Source organism: Bison bison, unplaced genomic scaffold, assembly GCF_000754665.1.
Source record: "Bison bison bison isolate TAMUID 2011002044 unplaced genomic scaffold, Bison_UMD1.0 scf7180017864235, whole genome shotgun sequence".
In the NCBI taxonomy this organism is placed as follows: domain Eukaryota; kingdom Metazoa; phylum Chordata; class Mammalia; order Artiodactyla; family Bovidae; genus Bison; species Bison bison.
In genome coordinates, this window is record NW_011494807.1 from 6,694,197 (window position 1) to 6,719,414 (window position 25,218).

Genomic DNA, 25,218 nt, shown 5'->3' on the forward strand with positions numbered 1-25,218 from the left:
TTAGGTAGATATATTCCTAAGTATTTTATTCTTTTCGTTGCAATGGTGAATGGAATTGTTTCCTTAATTTCTCTTTCTGTTTTCTCATTATTAGTGTATAGGAATGCAAGGGATTTCTGTGTGTTGATTTTATATCCTGCAACTTTACTATAATCATTGATTAATTCTAGTAATTTTCTGGTGGAGTCTTTAGGGTTTTCTATGTAGAGGATCATGTCATCTGCAAATAGTGAGAGTTTTACTTCTTCTTTTCCAATTTGGATTCCTTTTATTTCTTTTTCTGCTCTGATTGCTGTGGCCAAAACTTCCAAAACTATGTTGAATAGTAATGGTGAAAGTGGGCACCCTTGTCTTGTTCCTGACTTTAGAGGAAATGCTTTCAATTTTTCACCATTGAGGATAATATTTGCTGTGGGTTTGTCATATATAGCTTTTATTATGTTGAGGTATGTTCCTTCTATTCCTGCTTTCTGGACGACCCAGAGGGATGGTATGGGGAGGGAGGAGGGAGGAGGGTTCAGGATGGATTTTCTTTTAAAAATTTAGAATAAAATGTAAAAAAAAAACAAAAAACTTTAACACTAGTCATTGGTAAAATTGTTATTCTCTGTGCTAGGTACCTGCTAGGCACTCTGGATTATTTTTTTAAGTTTAACACTTTGTTAGAAATGTGTGAACTCTGATACATATTATGGGTGTGAGTCACAAAACCTTTACTAAAGGCAATTTGACAATAACTGTAAAAATTTTTTTATTTGTGTACATTTTAACACAGCAGTTTCATTTCCAGGAAATTATCCTGTGGATGTATTCACACATAATAACATACGAGGACATTCTTAGTAATGTTTGTATTTATGATAAGACTGAAATCACCTAAATGCCCATAAATAAGGAACTGGTTAAATTATAAGTCAGCCATTACAGTGGAACTCTATGCTGTCATTAAAAAGAATGAGGAAGCTCTATGGGTACTAATAGGAAAAGAGTACCAAGATATCGTACGTTGAAAAAAAGGGGGTCAGGGGTATAGAATAGCATGCTATCACTTATGCTTAAAACACACACACACGTGGGCACTCAGATTCCCTGGAAGGATACACAGGAGCTGGGAACAGTAGGTGCCTCTGCAGAGAAACAGGGTGACCGTGAAACAGGGGTGGGCACAGGGGAGGTTTGTTTTTCCATTTGTAACTTTGAATTGTATTGTTGTGCTTCTAGTACCTATTCAGGAATAAATATGTCAATAGATAAATACAATGTAACGTTTCCAGATAAAGATATACTTACATCAGAATTGTAAATGAAAGACCATTCTTCCTGACTTACAAAATCTAGTTTGCTCCCAGACTAGGCTGAGTTTGCTTTGCACTTGGGAGAGGCTCAGAGGTCTTGGAGAGGTACCGATTTCCATCACCAGCTCCTGCACCTTGTGTACCCCATGCTGCTTTCTGCTTCCCGTTACTATGATTCTGGTTACCGTATGGCTGCTGAACAGTGGTCCCCAGGGTCCTCCTCTGTCCCTACAGCCCATCGCTCTGCTTCCCAAGTACTAGCCACTCTTGCCCACCAGCCACGGGGTCGCCAAGCAGGCAGCATACTAGGAGCAAGTCTGAGGCTACAGATCTTGGCAAGTCCAGGGGCAGCCTACTTTTCAGCACAGGGTTTCCGTGTCATTGTGCTTTCACACACCTGACCTTAATCATGACCATCCAATTTCCAGGATTTATTTTCTGGTGAAACATATGCTATCTTCAGGTCACTTCTTAACCTTTGCTGGGCAAGACTGTGGTTTCGAGAAATGATAATCAGGGAGTTTTTTAAATGATAGTAGATGTAAAACTATCTCACTGGTACTACCATAAAGGAATTTAGTGACCTTTTTTATGCCCAAGCTTAGACTAATTTAACTTGAAGGGAGACAAACACAGGTTTATCACTGTAGTTAGGAAGGAACACAGCTTCCTGGACTGAACCAAAGTGAGGCACTTGTTTGCATTTATCTGAGATACAGTATAATCATTCACCTGAGACAGAACCTAATCGTCACTGAGATGTGATGGTGCCTGAGTACAACACAGCCTCAGCAGGAGAGGCAAAGAGCCTGGGAGATAGAAATGACAGGAGAGAGGTGTTGAGTTTACTCTAAACTCAGAGACCTTCCAGGAGGAATAATAGTGGACTCCACATAAAAATTCTAATTCTGAAACATTGTGAAGTCTGAATCAACTCATCATCAAACTAATGAGGTCCAGGAAGTAAGGAATATCAGACTTGATAGGGATTGTCAACCTGGTTTTTTAATTTATAGATTGTGTAACAGTGTGTGGCAGTGTATTATTGAAACCATCACTGGTTTCAATGTGGTAGCTGGTAATACATATGCTACTGCCTAGCAGGTAAAGTCAGGCTTGGTTAGTATAAGTGTGTCTGTCTTATCTCCCAAGCATTGCTACCCTTGTCTCTCTATGGCAATTGCTCAGAAACTCCCTACTGAGAAGGTTTCAGGGCCCATAACTGATGCTTAAATTGGGTTCGAGGTTGGAGAAGATTGGTGAAGATGGATCCCCTGTTCCCAGCATCTTCTCCCGCTTCTCTGATTCCTTAAAATGGAAACTCATTTATCCGTCTCACCAGCAGGGCCAGCAGGGACCCATAAACAAGCGTTTGTTGAGAGAAAAGGATCCTTGACTTGGCTTTTTTTTTTTTTAGTTAATTCTTATAGTCAGTGTCCTTGAAAGAACCTTATCTTCTTGTTTCTGGTTTGTTTGTTTTGTTTTTTAAAGTGATTTCCTTGTTTTCATGACTTAAGTGAGACCTGTTATTTCATCTGCCTTGTCAGTGAGAGTTCAGCTTCACTGATGGTAACTTTACGGTGACTGAGAGGCACTGAGGAAGTGGTTTCTTTCTTCCCCTATACCCTCCTCACTCAAGCACAGGCAAGTCTCTGTTTTTCGGATTCTAGCAGTTAGAGTCTGCTGCTGACAAGACGACCTCTGGGCTAAGGGGTGCCTCCAAGAATCATCTCACCAGTGTTAGGAATTAGCTTGCTTGAGTTTCCTTAGCATCTTTGAGTAAACAAAAACCCCAAATTGAATTGGCCATAGACATTACAGAATCAGTAATTGTCAATCCCATATTGATCAACACCAGCAAATGACCACAGTAAGCAAAATGCTTCCTCCAAGTCTTGGCACTGGGCTCTTTCTGCCCAGAGCGAGGGGCACCGTTTCTCTGGCAGGCCATGTGTCCACTGGGCTAAATCAGACAGACAGCACCGTTTCCTGGGTGCCTTTGACTGGGCATGGCTCTTTCTGAGTCCACAAAGGTGCTGTCCAGGATGGGCCTGAATCTGACCCTTCAGAGAGGTTGGTAAATATTTGAAGGAATGCTAAAGTGGATTATTGAAGTTCCACACACACTTTGTCTCCCTACTTCAAGAGGGACTCTCGAGTGGATTTCTTTTTCTTTTTTTGGTTTATTCAATTTCCTTGACTAGGTTGTGGGAACTTTTTTCCTGTGTCCACAGCACTGGCCCTCCTCCATCCTTAATGGTTCAGCATGCGGCCCTCTGACTTACTGTCCCGTCTTCTCCCTCTTTCACCAAGGTCAGACCTAGTTTTCCGAAAGCCCATTAGGCACGATTACATACCAGCACTGTCCTAGACCCTGAGGTCAGTATAAAGATCAATGAGATTTTCACCCCAGCCTGGGGCTTCCACATCACAGAACTAGTAAGAGGGTTCAGAGGATAGATTAGGTGGTTGGGGGGATGGATGAATGCAAAGAAAGAAAATTTGAGTATGGCCTTCTACACAAAGGCCTCTCAGATGGACAGACCTGAGTTTGAATCACAACTCAGACAAGCCAGTTCTATGAACTGGGGTGAGTAATTCACCATGTAAGAGCCTCAGGTTCTTCCTTTGTGAAATGGGGGTAGTAATTCCCACCTAGCCTAGGTGGTGGTGTGGATTAGAGATAGTAATTGCTGAGAGAGGCACTTGGTGAAATTAGCAACCACCCAAGCCAAGTCCTATAGGTCTACAACAAAAGATGATAAGTGACAAATGCAAACAAAACGGGTGGGGGCTCCGGGGGGACAACTCACACCTGGCAGGAGGCCACACGTGAGCAGGTTCAAGAGGCCCTCCCAGCCTCCAGGTGATCTGCCACCTCCGTGCTGGGCAGGGCCGAGCCAGGCAGTACAGGGCTCATGGGCGACAGACCGGGGAGCCAGCGAGTCCCTACAAAGTCGGACATTTACCTCCATGTAAACCTGCAGGTGTATCTGAAGCCAGCATGACCCAGAGCTCCTCCTCCTCTGGCACCAGCGGAGGGGCCAGAATGGAGGGATGGGAAGGGCACAACTGTCCTTGTTGACTTCAGCCTGTCGCAGGATTGAAGGTCATTCCACTCTCAGAAAAGTGAGGTCACATCATCGTCTTTCCATCCTCCCCACCCTGGATGTCTAAGGTGAAGCGTTTTCTCTTCCCCAGCTCAGAGGCTGAGAATGGTGTGGAGGAGAAGAAGAAGGTATGCAGGTCGCCAGCAGCGCTGTCTCCCACCCCATCCAGCGAGGCCGAGTCCCAGGACCAGAAGAGAACCATTTCCCTGCGGTGAGTCCTCACATGACTCCCTCTGTTTTTTGGGTTTTTTTTTTGGCTTTTCAGAGGGAGGGGTTGCTGGAAAGAGCTGGTATTTCTAGTTTTATGGTGGTGGCTAAGACGAAAGCTCTCCTACAGGCAGGGAACACCCCTGAGAAAGAAGTGAGGTGTTTTTCCTTCACATCCAGGCACTGGCACCTGCTTTCTCTCTGAGCTCTTCCTAGCAGTCTCTCCTCCTTCCCACCCCAGTCTTCTGCAAACTTTCTGCCCCTTTCTTAAGCACTGATTTTGCTACGTGATAAAGCCTGGGTGGCACAGAGTTAGAAAGCACCTGGAAAGACTGGCAGCGTTACTGATGAGGCCACCCCGGCTGAACTGTGTGCTCAGCCTATGGGTGTGCACAGCTGCCGTCTCGCTTCCCTGGCAGCTGCAGAAATGAGAGGAGGGAAAAAGCCTTGCCCGGGATCCCTGGGCAGGGTGTGCACTGCCTGTTTCCGGGGGCCAGTGCTGGAAACCAGGCTCAGTTTGATCGTGGGACTGTGAGGAGAGAGGAAGTTTGAGACATGGACTTCTGCTCCCCATCACTCTCAGGGGCACCAATTATGTGCTTTTTTTCACATGGAAGAAAGAAGTAGGAATTTCAAGTTGCTTTTCTGCCCTTAAAGGAGAATGGTTAAGCCAACGATCAATCACAAGTAACTCCAGCCGTTCATCTACACCGAGTGGAGTGATAGCTCTCTTCCCCTTATTAGAACTGTCAGAACTGCCTTCTACGACTTTGGGCCTCTGCTAAAGGATGATTCAATAACTCCTACTTTTCCCTTCCTTCCTGGCCACCCCAGCCCACGTCTTCTCTGCTAATCTATTCCTCACTCAGGACCAAGCATAAGTCTTTACTGTGCCCCCTGCGTATTCTTTTCTCCCACTCCCAATTCTCTCTCCATCTTTTCTGCAAGTCTGTTGTGGCGCATCTCACTTTCAACCGTTCTTTCTGCAGCTGTTTTCCTGTCAGAGCATCCTGCCTTACTCAGCAAAGACATAAAGCCCGTTGTTTCTTGTGACTTTCGGCACCATTGACTGCCTACCACAGGTGCTCTGAAATGCACTACACATGTAACTCCACCTTCCCCAGGCTTTACACGAGACTAATACACTCATCGTCTTACACCAAACACCAGGGCTTGTGAAACTTCTCCAAAGTCTGATCTGTGTAGTGCAGAAAGTTCTGCACTTGGTTGAAGGCTCTGCTCTCACTGTCTGGAAGTTCTGAATTTTTGAATAAAAATATTTGCACTAGGCTTCAGGTCCTGCTCATAGTCATTTGTAAGAAGTGAGAAGTTGAAAAGGCACAAAGAAATCATGTGTGTAAATGAACATCCCTCCCACCCTTACTTCAGGCCAGTGCTGTGCAGACAAACCCTTCTGCCTGTGCCACTTGGAACCAAGGGCACAATGGCCCTTCTGTCGCATTTGCGACAGTTCTTCAAAAGGTCTGATCATTGCCTTGACAGTACCATTAACATTTATTAATTTGAATCAATAGAGGTGATAAATTCAAATTAGTGGCTAATATAAATAATAGGTAATTTGACATTTGTAAAAAGTTTTATTTTCAAGTAGAGTACAAATGTTTACTCATAGTTTTTTTTTTGTTTTTTTTTTAAAGTAATTCCTAGAATTCTAAAGGCATTTATATCCATAAATTGGTTCAATGGCCAGTACTTGAATCCAAATCTCTGTGCCTTGAATTGAATGATAGTATCTTGGACACAAACTGTAGGGGCTGGCAGAGGCCTGGGGCATTGCATGCTCCATAGCCTCATAGCTGAGAAAACCAGAGCCTAAAGTCTCTCTAACTTCATTTCTGTTTCTGGGTCACACCCATATGCCACCCCAATTGCTTAAGAGTCTTCTTAAATTCACTTTGAACCAAACATTGTTTTTAACTGCACCTTGATCTAAAGAATCCTGTTGTGGAATCATGAATTTCATGTGCCATGTTCCCCCCAAGAAACAGAAAAAAATCTATATAGCTGTATCACAAAACTTATTCATGCATATACCTCTAAAAGTCATGCACTCAATCCACACTGACATGGCTGTGTTTTGCTGTATGGTTGAAGATGCAAATGCTACCCAAATGGATAAGCAGGACTGGAATCATTTTGGAAAGAAGTCGGGGAGCTCTGACCTCTGCCCTTATGAGAACAAAGGAAGGACTTCCAAACATGGTCTTTTTTTATCATGATTTCACTTCTTTATTCCCACTCTGTGATGATCTGTCTCTCTTTTCCTCATACCCAGTTCCTGCTCATCCTGTTAGGCCAAGTATATTAAACCCATGTTGTCCTGTTGGTCTCTTCTCTTCCCTCCTGTTGGACTTATTGTCTCTGTATCTCCTCCTAACGCCTGTGATAGGCATTGTTTTGATGCTGTATCACATCCTGCCTCTTTGAAGAGATGCTTGATGTGTGCACAGGCTCCTTAAGGATAAAGACTGTCTTGTCTGTTCTGATGCATTTAATGCAGCACCTCAGTGAATTAACACTTGAGAAGTATTGACAGAATTTTGAAACCAAATATTCCTGGATTGAACTGTAGCTGCAGCTTCCATTATTGGCCTCCAGTACTACTCTGTATACTGCTTGACGTACTTTTGAGATGATATAATTACTTTCACAGCTCGATCAATACTTCTTTCTTCCATAAGATATGATTTCTGCAGTTTGGGATGACCAGCTGCTGAAATCACCCCGTCACCCACATCACTTGCTGGGTAAATGCCCTTAGAGTACTGAGTGATCATTGATATCTAGAAGAGAAAAACCAATGAAAGGCTTTGTTGTGAGCTGGCGTGATAATTAAGATGTAGTAATAAAATTAGTGGGTAGCATAAAAAATTTCATTTTATAGACTCCCTGGATTTTCTTTCCTCAGGTCAAAATCCAGTTTCGATGGGGCCCCTGTAGCAAATGAGAAAAGCGACTGTAAAACTGAAAGCAAGAATGACTCTAAGATTGAAAGGAAAAAGTCCTCATCTTCAAGCCAGGTAATTTAGGAACGAGATGTGTATCGTCTCAGAGGGCGAAAGGGGCATTGATTTGAAGCCAGCTGGAGGAAGGAACGCAAGGGCCAGGACTAACGCTAGTACAGATTTAGAGAACAAGGGATTTCACAGCTGACCTTCCAGCATGTGCTGAATGGTAGTGAGTCCCGCACTGTGGCCCCGTACTCTGACAAGTACCCAGAGAGCAGGGGCCAACCCAGATTCATGTGCTTGTCTAATAATTAGCCAAGCGCAGGAGAACTGTGACATCCTCACACTGCAGTTACAGCCTGATAAGGCATCTGTGTGAATAGAAGGCCTCCCAAGTACACACAGAGGAGCAAAGCCTGGAGCAGGGTGATGATTCTTCTCCAGAAGAATATACCCAGACATATCTGTGGCATAGAGTATGACATACTGGGGTTTTTTGACACTTTACTCCTAAAATACTTGAATATGTGTCTCCTAACAACTAGAACAAGAAACTGTTGACTCACCCGAGAAATTTAACTAAATAGTAAATTTATGAAGATATTACTAACGTAAAATCCATTTTCAGTTTCCACAGTTGTCCCAGTAGTCAATGTCTTTTACAGAGGTGTTTTTCCCCCCACTCTCTAGAATCCAGTTGAGCCATGCATTGCATTTGTTTGTCATGTCATGTTTAATTTAGATCAGTCCCTGCCTTTTTTAAATTTGATTTTTATCCACATTTTTGAAGATTTCATTGCCCAGATATTTTTAAATCAAGCATGCAGCCAGTACTCACTGTAGCCATTAAAAAGAAAATCTCAGCAAAGCTCTGAGAGAACACCTAGCTTTTTAAATTTTTACTGGAGTATAGTTGATTTACAGTGTTGTGTTCATTTCTGCTGAACCGCAATGTGAATCAGTTATACATATATCCACTTTTTTAGATGCTATTCCCAGATAGGCCATTACAGAGTATTGGAGTTTCCTATGCTATCCAGTAGATTCTTATTAGTTATCTGTTTCTTTAGAACAGTGTGTATATGTCAATCCTAATCTCCCCATTTATGCCTCCCTCCCACCCCCACTTTCCCCACTGGTAACCATAAGTTTTAGAACAACGTCTAGCTTTAATCAGAGGGAACTTTCTGGATGCCAGACGTACTCCAAGAAGCAGCATGAGCGAACCTACTTTATGTGAAGTGTTCATCCATGAATTAGTTGTCTCGAGGGGACTGTCTGTCATATGAATGACCTTTGTGGCCATACTAGGACCATTTATGCCATTGAGACCACTTCTAGTTTAGATAGTAAATCATCAAGGGCCAATTTGTGGCATCTCTTTTCTGCTCATAAGATTCTGCCTGCTGGATGCTTTTGAAGAAGAGTGATCCTGTGGACAGAGGGCCCAGCTCTACCTCTCAGTAGATGTGTAGAGCCAGTTAAGTCCCCAAGTGTCCCTGAGGCACAGGTCCCTGGACGGTGCAGTACGAACATCAGTTCCCAGGTTATTGTGGAGCTGGGAGTGGTGTTTTGTGAATGCCCTTTACAGGCTGTAAAGGAGAAGGCGATGGCACCCGACTCCAGTACTCTTGCCTAGAAAATCCCATGGGTGGAGGAACCTGGTAGGCTGCAGTCCATGGGGTCACTATGAGTCGGACACGACTGAGCGACTTCACTTTCACTTTACAGGCTGTAAAGTGCTGTCTGTACATTGTTATCATAACTGGAAACAGGTGCCTTGAAAATGAAGTGATTTGTAGCATTTCAGACTCTTGGGCCTTCTACTGCCCTGGAGAGCTAAATCTTTCATGTGAAATCCTATTTGTCATCTCCCCCAACACTGGTTAAGGAAATACCTTCACCACAGTAATAGTGATAGGGACACACCCAGTAGCAGGTCCTGGAGATGTATCACCCCATTTAAGCCCTAAGACATCCTTCTGACACAGATACAGAAAACTGAGGCCCAGAGAGGTTAAGTTACTAGGCCAGGATCACATACCACAGAAGAGGTGCAGCCAAGACTTAAACTCAGAGTTATCTGATACAGAGCTTTTAACCACTACCCTCTTCTGAGAGTACTCATTGGGATCTTGAGTGCCCTGGGATTCACACTACCTGGTGAGATTCTGACAGTTGTACCTCATTTCTTATTAGGAATACCCTTGTCCAGCCACTTCTGCAGAAAGCTGCCCACCGGCTACTTCATGATTATAGATACATGTCCAGTCATCAGGTCACCAATCTTGTTGGAAAATGAAACCTTTGTGACCTCTACTGTTTTTCCCTGAAGGACTGTGTTGGAGACTATAAGATCAGGGAGAAGGAATTCCTAAAGATTCTTTATTTAAGAGTGGGAAGACTTGTTATATAATTTCAATTGAAGTTAAAATTTGTTTGTTTGACAAGAATGCCGAGAACAGTACTTCTGTCTGTGTTTTGTCTTCCTTGTAGGACAAAGCAAACATGCACTTCCACAAACTGTTTCTAGATGTCCCCACGGAGGAACCTTTGAGACAAAGTAAGTTCTGACCTGGTTGACTTTGAAAAGATGCTAATTGGTTTTGGGGGTGAAAGAGCCTGGGGACTGAATCACCAAGGGGAATAGGTTTCTGAAAGTCATGATGTGACAGTAATGCTGACCTCACTCAGCTCTCACCCAGCACCTTGAGAGATAAGAGAGGAGAATGGGGAACTGACTCCCTCCATGTGATACAGAGTTATCCCAGAGGTTTCCAGAATGTCCTCGCCTTCCATATTCGTGCTAACACGCATTGTGATTAGACTGTGCTGAGTTTTAGGATAACAAGACCAAGCAAGACCAGACTGGAAGAAAGCAACACAGACCTAGGTCGACAGACATGGTGACCCCTGCACTGTTCAGGGCTCAGCGGTCACACCTAAACACCCAGCCCAGCACGCCGTTCAGCACCTGCTTGTCTCCTCCTGGGAGCAGAAGGACCCAGGGTTCCATTCCAGCCTCCCTCAGTACACAAGGCTAAGGCAGCGTGCTGGGTTCCTGCCATGGTCTCCACACAGGAAGGTGTGGGTCATGCGCTCTTCCCACAATGAGACCATCTATTTCAAAAGAGTCATTATGACCATCCCAGGGAAGGAGGGGCAGGCAGCAGTGTCAACATTAGCACAAGGGTGACACACGTCCCCAAACGGAGATTTTTGAAACACCATTCTGAACCCTCATCTTCAATGACAGACTTGCCTTTCTGTTTTGATGTTTATACTGAAGTTTGTAAGACTTGGAATTAAAAAACAAACTCTCATCTCCTAGCTTTATTCCACTAAAGATGACTGAAAAGCAGGGGAGAGATCTTTTGAGCATGAGTGTGTTATCTGCCCATCCCTGAGTCATCAACAGATATATACAATTTTCATCTTAAATGGAAATTGTAAATGATGTTATACCTGTGTATATCTTCCCAGGTTTTACGTGTGCTCTACAGAAAGAAATATTATACCAAGGGAAGCTCTTTGTATCAGAAAACTGGATTTGTTTTCATTCCAAGGTCTTTGGAAAAGACACTAAGGTTAGTATTTTTTAAAAAAGAAAACTAACCCTGCATTTTCTTACATATTGTTAATATTAATTGTTAAATGTAGCAATGTTTATAAATATTTGTGTCATTATGATACCTTTATACCAAGTTTCCTTTACTGTAGTCCCAAATACTACAGGTTCTAAATGCCTCTGCATGAGTGCTAAGTCTCTTCAGTCGTGTCTGACTCCTTGTGACCCCATGGACTATAGCCTGCCAGGCTCTTCTGTCCATGGGATTCTCCAGGCAAGAATAATGGAGTAGGTTGCCATGCCCTTCTCAAAAGGATATTCCCAACCCAGGGATAGAACCAGTGTCTCTTCCGTCTTCTGCATTGGCAGGCGGGTTCTTTACTACTAGAGCCACCTGGGAAGCCCCCTAAATGCCTCTAGATGACACAAACTTCTCTTTTTCCCTAACTTACACTCTTTTCATTCTTTTCCTTACATACATATATCCCTCCTAAAATCCTGCCTTAAATCCTTTTTACCAAGATGTCACCAGCACACTCAAAGTTCTTCATATGGAGAATTTGTTTCAAAGACATACATTAAACCCAAAACAGTTCTTTAAAAAAAAAATTTTTACACCATATTCACACAGTTACCATGAGAAATCTAGGTAAACAGGCCTATAAATAAGCTACTTATTAGAGCTCCCTTTGTCACTAATACAAAATGAGCAGGCTTTGGAGCTTTTTGGTCCTGGTCTGGGAATCACATACAATCTCCAGTAGACGCAGACTGACATCTTTTCCTTCTCACTAAATACAGATTTGGGGGAGCAGAGTCCCATGATACCTGAGCCATTAAGGAGAAGAGCCTGAAGGAGTTGGTAGCTTTCCCAGGGCACCGCCTTTTAAAACAAGGCCCTTGGGAGTTTGATGTAAGAAAGGAAAAAGCTTATTCCTTCCCAGTGACATTCTTTCCCTTTGAGCTATGACGTCACATCACACAGTTCAGCCAGGCCAGCGGGACAAGGAGGCAAAGAAACACCTGGGGTTTGCGTGACTGTGGTGAGTTTTTAATCATTCTGATTCATGACTATGAATAAGCAACTTTTATATTCATGAAGTAGCTGATTAAAAACTCCTTTTGTTTTAACTGGTAGATATGTTTTATTTAAATACTCTTCCTAAAGCTACTGGCAGTCTTATAAATAAAGGCCACTTAACAAATATAGTGGAAATTCTTTATGTTGGTGTTGAGTCAGCAGACTAGCATCAAACATGTAATTTTTATTGTATAGAGTTGTGTTGAGATAAACGTAGTTTAGATTCACAGTATTATTTGAATCAGTGTAATGGAAAGCGATATTGAGTAATATTACACCATGTTTCTAGATTTCTGGATTATAAGCTCTTGTGCATAGAGTGGATAAGGGGACTGATTTCCGGTTCTGTGGGATAAAGATAATTCTCAGAAATAGCAAAAGCCAACACCTCTGACCAAAGCAGCAGGGATTGAAAACATTAGAGAACAAAGAATTAGCCTTTGTTAAGGGATGAGGAATTCACAAAGCCAGTAAGTGGTTTCAAGCTAATATTATTCTAGTAATGGTTTCAAAATCTCTCCTCTAGCTAAGAAAGAACTGACCAAAAAAAAAAGGATTGACCTGGATTTTTCAAGACAAGGACACATGGGATTGCTTTTGCCTGTGCTGTATCTAATCTAAGAGGGGTGGGAAGATAAGAACCACAATAGTGACTTGCACATTCCTTCTCCACTGAGGATGGTGTCATGGAAACTTGGGCTTCAGTCCTCCGGCAGAATTTGCTCCCCGCCAACAGACCTTGGCCAAACGCAATCTAGCATGAACTAAAAGGAGCCAAGCAATCTGCACCAGGAAGGGGAATTTTCTGAGCACCCTACCCTGGAGAAATGTTAATAATAAAGTGTAACCTTAATTTAATCAAGACCTTTTCAGCCTGTGTGTATTTTCAGATGCTAGTAAAATTAAAGGCATGTATCACATTCCATCTAAGCTCAAACAGAGAAATGATTCATGCTTTATTTCTCCAGTGTTATGTAGTTGTCATTTTATACTTATGAAGCAATTGATTGAAAATTCCATCTTAAGGGTGTTCCATGCCTCAGATTCTGCAAAAATCCAAATTTATAGCTCTTGTCACTGTGTATTCGTGTTGCTGCTGAGAATCGAAATTAGACTCATTGTTATATCATCATCTTTCTTGGAAGATACTAAGTTCTTTTTTCCAAAGTAATCCCAGTGTATCGCCTCTGAATTATTTCCCCAACTTCAAAAGTTTTGTGGGTAGAGTTCTTTGGTGAAATAGCTTTCTTTCCTCTAGTGTCTAATTTAGATCAGCCCCTCTTTCTTCATAATCTTCCCATCTTGGGCAGTAGAACAACTCCATCTTGTAAACCTCAGTATGAACACAAATATCCTAAATTTAAGCGTAAGAAAATTACAAGTTCAGTTTTGGTCGTTCAAGCTGGAAGTACTAGCATAAGGCCCTCCTCCCCTCCAACTGACCCTGTTGATTTCTTTCAGAATATATAAAGCATTTTTACAAAATGTATGTTCACGTGAGTGTGTGCACCCATGGGTAAATTCAGGCCCTTATTACCAGGAGTGTGGGTGCCTCTGTTTTCAGGGATCAAAGTAATGTGATCCATTTTCCTTTGAGATCAAACCTGATTGATCTCATAAAAATTAACCAGGTTTGATTAAAATATGAGGAACATCTACTATTTATGGCATCTGGTACGTTCTTGCAGTACATTGTATAAAAAAGAACCCCTATTTTGGATCAGATTGGTTCAGATTCTATCTTTGTAACTTATTTATGACCCTGAGAAAGTCATGTGTGTTACTCATTCAGTCATGTCTTACTCTTTGAGACCACAGGGACTGGAGCCCACCAGACTCCTCTGCCCATGGAAATCTCCAGACAAGAATGCTAGAATGGGTAGCCATTCCCTTCTCCAGGAGATCTTCCTGACCCAGGGATCGAACCCAGGTCTCCTGCATTGCAGGCAGATTCTTTACAATCTGAGCCACCAGGAAAGCCCTGGTGAAAGTCATATACCTCTCTAAACAAACATCCTTATCTCTTTATATCTATATTATAGGAATGTCATAATTAAATGAAATTATCATCTAGTGAATAGGTATTGATAATGGTAGCTGCTGTAATTGTCATTACCTTATTGTTTGAATCAGAAAAGAACTTAAGAGTTCTTTTATTTCACCCATCCTCTTTTTTAAGAGACAGATGAATGATATTTTTATTGAGTGCTAGGTATTTTCCATCTGTTATCTCATTTAATCCACAGAAAATCCTGGGAAGTAGGTTAAGACTGTCCCTATAAATCAGGGAACTAAGGCCAAGAAAGGACAGCTTACGAGGTTGGATCGGTCATGTAGATAGTAACAGAACTGAGAATTCAGGTACCAGGATTCCTGTCCCCAAATGGATCTGCTACCCCAGTGCTTTCAGCCTCTTCCCCTAAGGACAGAGGAGAGCAGGGTGGTTGGAGATGAGCTCAGAGTGGGTAACCACAAGCACGTAACTTCTTTAGGGTCTTAGGATCACCTTTAAAATGACTGTACATTTTGCATTCTGTTCCCATGTCTAAAGATAAAGGTTTCCCACCAAACCCTTCAACAGACTCAGTGATCCACACTTATCCTCCTGCTTTGCAAACACCAGGTTGAGACCTCGGTGACACACCCATACCACTCTTTAAGATTCCCTTTTCTTCATGGAGACTGAAGAGCTGGCTGTTGGTTTTATCTTTTCTTTTTCCTTTAACATGAAGATTTGGAATGCTGCTCTGTGAAGCCTGAACCCATGTTAACTCAGTGATTCTGTTTCAGATCTCGATTCCAGCTTTCTCAGTAACCTTGATAAAGAAAACCAAAACTGCCCTCTTGGTGCCAAATGCCCTGATTATAGCGACAGTCACAGACAGGGTGAGTACGCGTGGGCACCCTGCTTTGTCCTTGTCTGGGTTTCATTGCCTTAGAGGCCTCTTGCAAAGTACCGAGACCCTGAACCATAAATACCATGAATTGGGAGTTACTCTAGAAGACTAATTTTTAAAATCACAGTTTCAGACATTTGTATAGTGTGGTTTCCCCTGACAAGGTGATTTATTCTAATCATTGCCTATTTTGAATTTCCTGCTGACTTCATTATACTTGCTTGACCAAGGTCCAAAAAATTAAAATTCTTTCCCAACTTCCCTTTCCCTAACATCTATCAGGTCAGGTCAAGCTAAAGGGATATATTTCATTTCTTTATTATTATTTAAAACACTACCACTGCCTTCCTTACAGGGTGAGGCAGGGTGATAGGAGAAGTCCCTGGGGTGGGGGTGGCCAGTCTCCCTGTAACTCCATTGGTGCCTCCAGAGCCAACCTGAAAACATTAAAGTGGGGTCTGCTATTCGGGTGCAGCTTCAGGCCCAGTCTAGCCCTCTCTGCTTCCCTCTGCTTCTTTGATACAGAAGTTCTGGAGTTGTCATTGGCCTTGGGCTACCCCAGGCATGGACAACCTGAAATATTTGCATGGAGAGCAATGTTTCTTTCATCTTGGCAAGAGAGAGGCAGTGGAATGGTTTGGTTACTCATTTTTCACTTGAATTTTTTTTTTTTTTATCTTTTCCCTATTGTTTTTCTGAAAGCATAAAAGCTAATTTCTAACCCTACTAAATAACTTGAAGAGGGAAGGAAAGAGAAGGGAAGATTAAAATAAGCTATTCTGATGAGCTAGGAAATATGCTGATACCTAATGTGAGAATTTTTTTTTTTTAATACTAATGGCTAGCAAGCATCAGGTACTTCTTGCCAGACAAACACAAGATACTTTCCTTGTATGTACACGTTTATTCCACACTGCCATACTATGAGGGTAGGGACTGTTAAGAAAACAGAAACTAAGAGGCATTAAGTAAGCAATTTGCCCAGTGTCACCCACTTGGTAAGTAAAGGAGCCAAAATTTGCAACTCGGTCCACCTACCGCCAGAACCCATCATGTTAACTACTTTGGAATACAGTATTTGCTTGGAAAGTATATCAAGTTCTCTCATGGGTGAGCAAGAGAGGGTAGTCACAAACTTTGGAAAGCGAGTGTGAAAAGACTGTGTGACTCGAACAGATGGAAAAAGAGTGAGCCTTTTTATTGTTAACATGTGGTTGATGGTAAAATCATTTTTCCTTATGTTATTTGTCTCCAAATGACTTGTCTAGCTCTGACTTTACTTCTTTCTCATAACTTGCTTATAAGCGTCCACTAGGAAATCTCCATATTTGTGCAAGAAAGAATCTGGAAGTGGCTTGAAAAAAAATGAGCCTGTTAGAGCGGCTGGGAAATTTTCAATGGAAATCTAGGTCAGAGCAGAGACAGCAGACCCTTGGGAACTGTTAAATACCTTCTCAAAAGGAGGTGGGGAGGGGCGGGAGAGAGACTTAAAAGAGGACTTGGCAAAAACACCACGGGCCTTTCTTTACTATTCAGGTCCCTTTCTATCCAAGCTTGTCTGGGGCACCAAGGTTAGGGTATCAGAGCTTTCCTTTTGCTATACATTTCTCTATTATTTAAGTTCGGTTTGAGAGTTTTGTTGCTATTGTGGGAGAACATATCCACTTTATTCCAGGAATGGAATAAAAACTCTATGTGTGGGTGAGAGGAGGGAGAGTATAGACTCTATATAGAATATAGGCTACATTGTTTGAAAAAATATGGATAGAAAAAATTTTTAACTCTTATCTAGTCAAGCAGTATCTGTTAATAATTATTATTTTGTTTTTCAGTACATATTTGTCTCCTTACTCTCCAGAGATTCAACTTACAAACTACTGAAATCTGTGTGTGGACACTTAGAAGTGAGTATGACATCTCTGAGCCTCAGCTGCTCTCTCTCTTCTATATTTCTTAGTTTGGGAGTTGATCTGGTTTTTCCATTTTGTAAAAATAATTTTGTTTCAATAATTTCAGAATACAGGTATTGGCAGTGGTCCCAGTCCATCTTCTCTTGAAAACAGTTTCCGGGCAGACCGCCCTTCATCTCTGCCTCTGGTGAGTTGCCTACATAATGATCACAGTGCAAGAAGGTCCCACAGTGGCTCTGCTCCTTACACCATGACCAGGGTGTGGGAGGAACGTAGGACCATGGTGTCTGAGGCAGAGTTGAAGAGGGCATTTCTGTCCTGAAGAAGAGAGGACCATAGGAAGTCATAAACTTATTCAGGTAATTGAAGAGCCATCCTGCAAAAGAAAAGAAACAGGTTAGTTGGCTGACTTGGCCAGTTACAGGTCCACAAAGGTATTCATCAAATCTTGATGTATTTATCAGTGTTGTTTAGAGGGATTCACCAATTTATTTGGGGAGGGCATGATTCAGTCCCACAAATCATTGAACGTCTTCTGTGTTCAAGGCACCATGCTAGCATAGTATAGCCATAAAGACACCAGGAAAAATCAAAACTAGTTCTTACCTTCAAAGATTTTACAGCTTAGTAGATGATGAGGGATACCCAGAAATAACTGTGGAAGAAGAAAGCTGTAATGCCCAAGTGAAAGGCAGAGAGATTCTTTGATTCCCTTAGACGTTTTGACTATAGCGTAAATCTCTAATGGGAAATAGTTCCCCCCAATTTCTATAAGATTTATACCTGAGATGGTATAATATAAGACCAAGAAGTCCCAGCCATGTTGTTCAAATGGTTATTCCCGAATTGATGATTGTTAAATGTTTTAATACCTTTGGTGAAGTGGGATGAGTCCAGAGTTTCAGCATCTACACATCTTTATTTTTTTTTCAGAGCTGTTAAAAAGTACTGGGATTGAAAACATGTTCACACAAGAACTTAAACCAGAATGTTCATAGCTGCATTATACATCACAGCCCAAAAGTAGAAGCAACCCCAATACCCATCAACTGATACATGGATAAATAAAATGTAATATATCTATATAGGGAAATATTATTTGACCTAAAAGGAAGAACTATCAATACATAATACAGCATGGATAAATCTTGAACACATTATGCTAAGGGGAAGAAGGCAGACACAAAAGGCCACATATTGTATGATTCATTTATATGAAATGTTCAGAATAGATGAATCCATAGGGACAGAAAATGCATTGGTGGTCGCCAGGGGACGAAAGGAGGGAGAAACTGGAGTGACTGATGATGGATAGAGTTTCTTTTGGTGGGGAGATGGGCATATCAAGAAATAAGACAGGGGTGATGGTTGTACAATAATCTAATTATTCTGAAAACCACTACATTGTATACTTAAATCGGTGAATTTTATCTCAATTAAAAAAAAAATCTACCTTAAAAAAACAGTGAGAAATAGGATAAAACACTTATGATTTGGAATCCATCAAACCTGGTTTCAAATCTCAGTTCCACCCAGCTGAGCTATGCCATCAAGCAAGCTCTTTAATTACTCTGACTCAGTTTCTTCATCTGGTAAAATGCCAAGCTCCTTACATGGCTGTGAAAATTAAATGCAGTCATGAAATCATAGGTATGGAGCTTTGCATACTGCCTGATCTATGGTAGGCATTCCATTAATACTTATTAAATTGAGGAGATTTGAATTGTTTAATTTTCCTTCCCCCATAAACTCTTGCATGAAGTTGCAATGGCTGTTGAAATGATCAAGAGACAGCTAATTGAAGGTGAAATGTTGGTTATTTGCTTACAGGCCATGTTTCCTTTTCTTCACTTGGTCGCTAAATAAATTGTGAAAAGCTCGCCTAACTGTACCTTTGCCTAATCGCTTAATTGTACTTTCACCGGCACATTTTAGTGACGCCTCTTGTCTCTTCATTTCTTCAGCACTTTGGGGAACAAGTAGGGTACACAGCAAAAACATCCCACTTTTTCCCAACTCCACACTCCTGTATAACCCTTCTGTCATTTAGAAGTATGTTACTGACCCTGTTTTGATTTGTTTGAGGGAAGAAAAAAGCTAAAACTCTCCCTTCAGTGTCCAGTTTGCTTAAGCCATTTTCCCTTTTCTGTTTCCAATACCTCTGTTAAAACTATAATTTGAAAAAACCTTTCTCTGCATTTGTTGTTGTTCAGTCACTAAGTCACATCTGACTCTTGTGATCCCAGAGACTGCAGCACACCAGGCTTCCCTGTCCTTCACCATCTCCAGGAATTTGTTCAAACTCATGTCCATTGTATCAGTGATGCCATGCAATCATCTCATCCTCTGTCACCCACCTCTTTCCCAGCATCAGGGTCTTTCCCGTTGAGTCAGCTCTTCATATCAGGTGACCAGAATATTGAAGCTTCAGCATCAGTCCTTCCAATGAATGTTCAGGGTTGATTTCCTTAAGGATTGACTGGTTTGATCTCCTTGCGTTCCAAAGGACTCTGCATTTAGAACATACATTTAGAACTTTCTGGCAACTTTTTTGTTATATATATGTATTTCAGTCACTTTTTCTCATTACAAAATGCAAATGAGACTTCTCCAGCTTTACCCGGAAGCTTTTCTGCCATTAGCATTCCAGTTTTTTCCCTAGACATTTGTTGTTTCAAACAAGTTGGCCACTGTGTGTTAACAGAGTTCTGACTGCCCAGAAAATCAGCAATCAGATACTCTGATCTGTTGAGGAAACCCAGTAGGATGGGGTAATCCTTCCTTATTTGTATTTTATAGGTCAGGCCTAAGTGAAAGGCCTACATGTTGAATAAAGGATAATGGGCCTCTTTGCATTTCATTATTTCCCTTCAGGATTTCAATGATGAATTCTCAGATCTGGATGGAGTGGTGCGCCGAAGAAGGCAAGACATGGAAGGATACAGTAGTTCTGGATCTCAGACCCCTGAATCGGAGAACTCTCGAGGTCTGGGAGATTTTTGTATCTTTACTGAAACGTAATTCTCCACAAAACATCCTTACCTCAACCAAAAACAAAACCAACCAATAAACAACACATCTTCTGAGCTTACAGTTAAAATGGGACTCTAAACAAAGGGTAGTTTGAAAGTTCAAGGGAAACGAATTGCCTGTGTGGTAAAAACCCATTTCTGTTTAAATGCATGTAACAAATGTCTCTTTGAGAATGCCCTGATGGTCCAGTGGTTAAGGCTCCACGGTTTCACTGCAGAGGGCCCAGGTTCAATCCCTGGTTGGGGAACTAAAATCCCACAAGCTATGTGGTGTCGGGGTTGGGGGGGGAAATCATCTCTCAAATAGACATAATATTGGAGTGGTCAAAAGACAGAAACATGCAATATTTTCTTACCTCTTCTTTATAATATTATTAATTATTATAGCCGAATGATCCCCATGAGTCAGTGGGATAAGGACAAACTGCCTTTGTATCATTTTATTTCTTATTTGCTTAAACATTGAATTTCATCCCCAAACCACTCAACCAGCTTGTGAGAAGATCCATTTATATTCCTGACCATTATGTGTATATTCAGGGATTGATTTGCTTTGTGGTTGATCCTACGTGTGTCAACGCACTGGAGGGAAAACTTACCCAGCCCTGTTTCATCTTGGTAGATTTCCACGTGACAGAATCCCAGACAGTTCTGAATGTCTCCAAGGGAGAAGCAAAACCAACTCGGGCAGATCCCCTTGTGAACAGAGTACCTGAGGGAAAAGCCAAGAGTCTCCCTGGGCATGGTAAGGAATGGATTATGATGCCAGGTGGGTAGTGGGGGCATCTGCTTGTAACTTTAAAAGGTCCTCATGTTTCACTTTATGACTGCCTTTCCTGTTCCCTCTCCTCTCTTCCTGCTGTAGGTCTTTGCATATTAGTTCATTTATTCACTCAACAGACAGTACCCAGTTCTGTGCTTTACTGTAAGGGATGCAAGGATGAATAGCTTCTGTAGAGGACCTTTCATCATTCTGAATACATTGAGACTATGATTCAAAAATTACCCATAAAACTAAATTACTTAATTATTATTTACTGATTATTATCATAACTGGTCACCAGTTGTCCCGGTAGGAGATCAAGGCTGGGGTCTCTATTGTTCACCAGTCACTCACTCTATCCCAAGGCTTGGCACAGAGAAGGCTCTCAACAAATATATACTGAATGAAACATGTGGGAAGGAATTGTAACTACTGATTGAAATGAAAACTGGAAGGCTTTAGGTAGTATTTTCTCTGATTCCAATTGCCTGGAAATAATTCTGTCTCTCAAGTACTTCTTCCCTATAAGGATACTGCTGCATGAAGGAGATATGTTATCACTTTAAAACATGTATTTTGTTTTCCATTCAGCAGGTCAGTCAGAAACCACTGGAATCATACCCAGAGTAAAGTCTGAGAAATGTCCAACTCTCCACCATATTCTTATATTCTATGCAATTGTGTAAGTAAATGTATTTATTGTGAATGACTTAAGACTTGTATTTTACTGTTAATGACTTAAGAAAATGATTCATTTCACTAAAGGAAAAATCTCTTCACGTTGTCAAGAGCCATGAATGTCTAATGTCTCTAATATGACCCAGATCTTTCGGGGGGCAATTTTCATCTCCCACTTCAATATTTTTTTCTTAAACTTAGGTCATGTTTTCATATTCATCCCTTTTTATTTAAATAAATAGCGGAGAAGGGAAGAAAAAAGCAAAATATGCCAGATCCAGGACTAAGTTCTGAGTAGATACTCTTAGTAGAGAAATTGTTGCCTGAAATATGATGCATCTTTGTTCTTGTTTTTCATCTATCCAATGTCCTCCGGTTAGAAACCAAAACAACTTTAAAATGTCATCCCCTTAAAATTGGACAGCTACAAGTAAATCAATGAAGTTAGAACACACCATCTCACCATACACAAAACTAAACTCAAAATAGCTTAAAGACTTAAACATAAGACATGACACCATAAAACTCCTAGAATAAAACATGGGCAAAACATCCTTAGCAATGTTTTCTTAGCTCAGTCTCCCAAGGCAATAGAAATAATAACAAAAATAAACAAATGGGACCTAGTCAAAGTTTTACAAGCTTTTCCACAGCAAAGGAAACTGTAAACAAAATTAAAACCCACAGATTGGCAAAAGTATTTGCAAATGATGTGAACAAGAAGGGCTTAATTTCCAAAATACACAAACAGTTCATCCAACCCAACAACAACAAAAAAAACCACAACACAATTGGTAAATAGGCAGAAGACCTAAATAGATAGTTCTCCAAAGAACAGCTGCATATGGCCAAGAGGCACATGAAAAGGTGTTCAGCACTGCTAATTATTAGAAAATTGCAATGCAAAACTACAGTGAGGTACCACCTCACAGCAGTCAGGATGGCCATTGTTAAAAAGCCCAGAAATGCTGGAGAGTGTGGAGAAAGGGAACCCTGCTACACTGTTGGTGGGAATGTAAACTGGTGCAACCACTGTGGAATACAGTATGGAGTTTCCTCAGAAAACTAAAAATAGAACTACCATGTGATCCGGCAATCCCATTCGTGGGCATATCTCCAGACGAAACTATAATTCAAAAAGACACATCACACCTATGTTCTTAGTAGCACTATTCATAGTAGCCAAGACATGGAAGCAACCTAAATGTCCATCAACAGATGAATGTAAAAAGATATGGTGTATACACACACAATGGAATAATAGCCATAAAAAAGAATGCCATTTGCAGCAACATGGATGTAACTAGAGATTATATACTAAGTAAGTCAGAAAGACAAATATCATTTTGATATCATTTAAATGCAGAGTCTAAAATATGACACAAATCAACCTATCTGTGAAATAGAAACAGACTCATGGACACAGGGAGAAGGCGATGGCACCACACTCCAGTCCTCTTGCCTAGAAAATCCCATGGGCGGAGGAGCCTGGTGGGCTGCAGTCCATGGGGCCGCACAGGGTCAGACATGACTGAGCAACTTCACTTTCACTTTTCACTCTCATGCATTGGAGAAGGAAATGGCACCCCACTCCAGTGTTCTTGCCTGGAGAATCCCAGGGATGGTGGAGCCTGGTGGGCTGCTGTCTATAGGGGTCTTACAGAGTCGGACGAAACTGAACCGACTTAGCAGCAGCAGCAGCAGCATGAACACAGAGAACAGACTGGTAGTTTCTAAGAGAGAGAGGGTGGGGGGATAAAGTGGGAGGTTGGGGTTAGCAGATGCAAATTATATACAGTTATAAAATATAATTGTATAGGAGAAACAACAAAGTCCTACTGTATAGGACAGAGAACTATATTCAATATCCTATAATAAACCACAGGATAATACAAAAGAATGTTGAAAAAATGGAAAATATTTTAAAAGAATATTAAAAAATAGTATTAAAGACTGTTTCTAAAAATATAAATATATGTATAACAATCACTTTGCTGTACAGCAGTAATTAACACAACACTGTAAATCAACTAATCCCCTTCAATAAAAACTTAGGCATTGACTTTTTTTAAATCCCCCCTCAGCTTCCTCTCTGTAACCAGTTGTTCTTCTGAAAATAGCCTGACCCAGTTCGAGGCTGTTGCTCACAACCGAGGAGGATGTGCCCAGTTTGGTTTTCAGATAAAGCAGGGAATTTGTGAGTCACAAGACCAGACACTCCCTGGCCAGGACTTCCGACAGTACCTGGCGGGAGGAGGAGCCCCAGCTTGACAATCTACATTGGCTGGCTTTGAGTAAGACTCCTAAACGGCCATTATTTGTAAATTGAGGGACTAGAGAATTTAATATCCTAGTTCTAAAGTATGCTGCAAGCATCAGTCTGTTAAAAAAAAAAATGACCTTTTTAAAGTCTCTGTAGTCAAGTTAGTTTGGGTAAATTCCTTGCCTCGAATGTACAGATTTTACATTTCTTGCTTTAGGAACATCAGTCAGGCCCTGGCCATTAACCAATTGATGATTTCTCTTTTATCCCTTTCCAGTGTCTGTGCACTGATCATCTCGACCTTCTACATGAGATACAGAATTAATACTCTGGAGGAGCAGCTGGGGTCACTAACCTCCATTGTGGACACCCATCAGACTGAGTAAGACAGTTCCCTCCAGTGCTGTCTTCTGCTTGCTTTTCACATTGGTATAATGTTTGACCTGAGCATGGCATCCTTCTGGCAAGCATTAATTGAGGATACATTCTGTGTGAGACATTTTGCTAAGTGTACATGTAGAAAATAAAGAGGTAGGTGGACCCTGGAGAAAAAAATGAATGACCTGACTCTGCATGTTTTTGACTTGCTATAGTGTTGCCAACAAGAAGGCAAGAAACAAGCCTGATTTTACATTATCTTGTTCTCTTATCCTAAGCTCCGTTGTGACCTTGGCTCATTTATTAAAATATTCAAGTTTATCTTTGTAAAACGGCAGTGAGTCAAGTCATTCATATAAAAGAAGCAATTCAAGTAACTCAGCACATTTCATCATTTATAGCTCTTTATAGGAACTCACTTATTTATAAAACTCTTGACCACTATAAAGATCCATGTGACCAGTAATTCACTGAATGTGTCTGTAAAGATTTTCTACCACAGTATTTTTAATAGGCCCCAACTAATTACCACCCTTATGGCAGAAAGTGAAGAGGAACTAAAAAGCCTCTTGATGAAAGTGAAAGTGGAGAGTGAAAAAGTTGGCTTAAAGCTCAACATTCAGAAAATGAAGATCATGGCATCCGGTCCCATCACTTCATGGGAAATAGATGGGGAAACAGTGGAAACAGTGTCAGACTATTTTTTGGGGTTCCAAAATCACTTCAGATGGTGAATGCAGCCATGAAATTAAAAGACGCTTACTCCTTGGAAGGAAAGTTATGTCCAACCTAGATAGCATATTCAAAAGCAGAGACATTACTTTGCTAACAAAGGTCCATCTAGTCAAGGCTATGGTTTTTCCTGTGGTCATGTATGGATGTGAGAGTTGGACTGTGAAGAAGGCTGAGCACCGACGAATTGATGCTTCTGAACTGTGGTGTTGGAGAAGACTCTTGAGAGTCCCTTGGACCGCAAGGAGATCCAACCAGTCCATTCTAAAGGAGATCCGCCCTGGGATTTCTTTGGAAGGAATGATGCTAAAGCTGAAACTCCAGTAGGTTGCCAC

General features: G+C 41.4%; 1 protein-coding gene across 4 annotated transcripts in view; it reads left to right on the forward strand.

Moving 5' to 3' along the window:
* The window catches only part of GRAMD3 (GRAM domain containing 3), a 123,497-nt gene that overhangs the window by 88,547 nt on the left and 9,732 nt on the right, over positions 1 to 25,218 (forward strand). For 2 of the 4 annotated variants that reach the window (XM_010846312.1, XM_010846314.1), the window contains exons 2-12: positions 4,497 to 4,616; positions 7,542 to 7,653; positions 10,078 to 10,144; positions 11,065 to 11,168; positions 15,021 to 15,116; positions 16,960 to 17,031; positions 17,144 to 17,224; positions 19,912 to 20,023; positions 20,692 to 20,814; positions 21,424 to 21,514; positions 24,051 to 24,155. In XM_010846312.1, the coding sequence (XP_010844614.1) occupies positions 4,497 to 4,616; positions 7,542 to 7,653; positions 10,078 to 10,144; positions 11,065 to 11,168; positions 15,021 to 15,116; positions 16,960 to 17,031; positions 17,144 to 17,224; positions 19,912 to 20,023; positions 20,692 to 20,814; positions 21,424 to 21,514; positions 24,051 to 24,155 (1,083 nt within the window). The remainder of the gene's footprint in view (positions 1 to 4,496; positions 4,617 to 7,541; positions 7,654 to 10,077; positions 10,145 to 11,064; positions 11,169 to 15,020; positions 15,117 to 16,959; positions 17,032 to 17,143; positions 17,225 to 19,911; positions 20,024 to 20,691; positions 20,815 to 21,423; positions 21,515 to 24,050; positions 24,156 to 25,218) is intronic. The other 2 variants (XM_010846313.1, XM_010846315.1) reach the window with 1 other exon arrangement.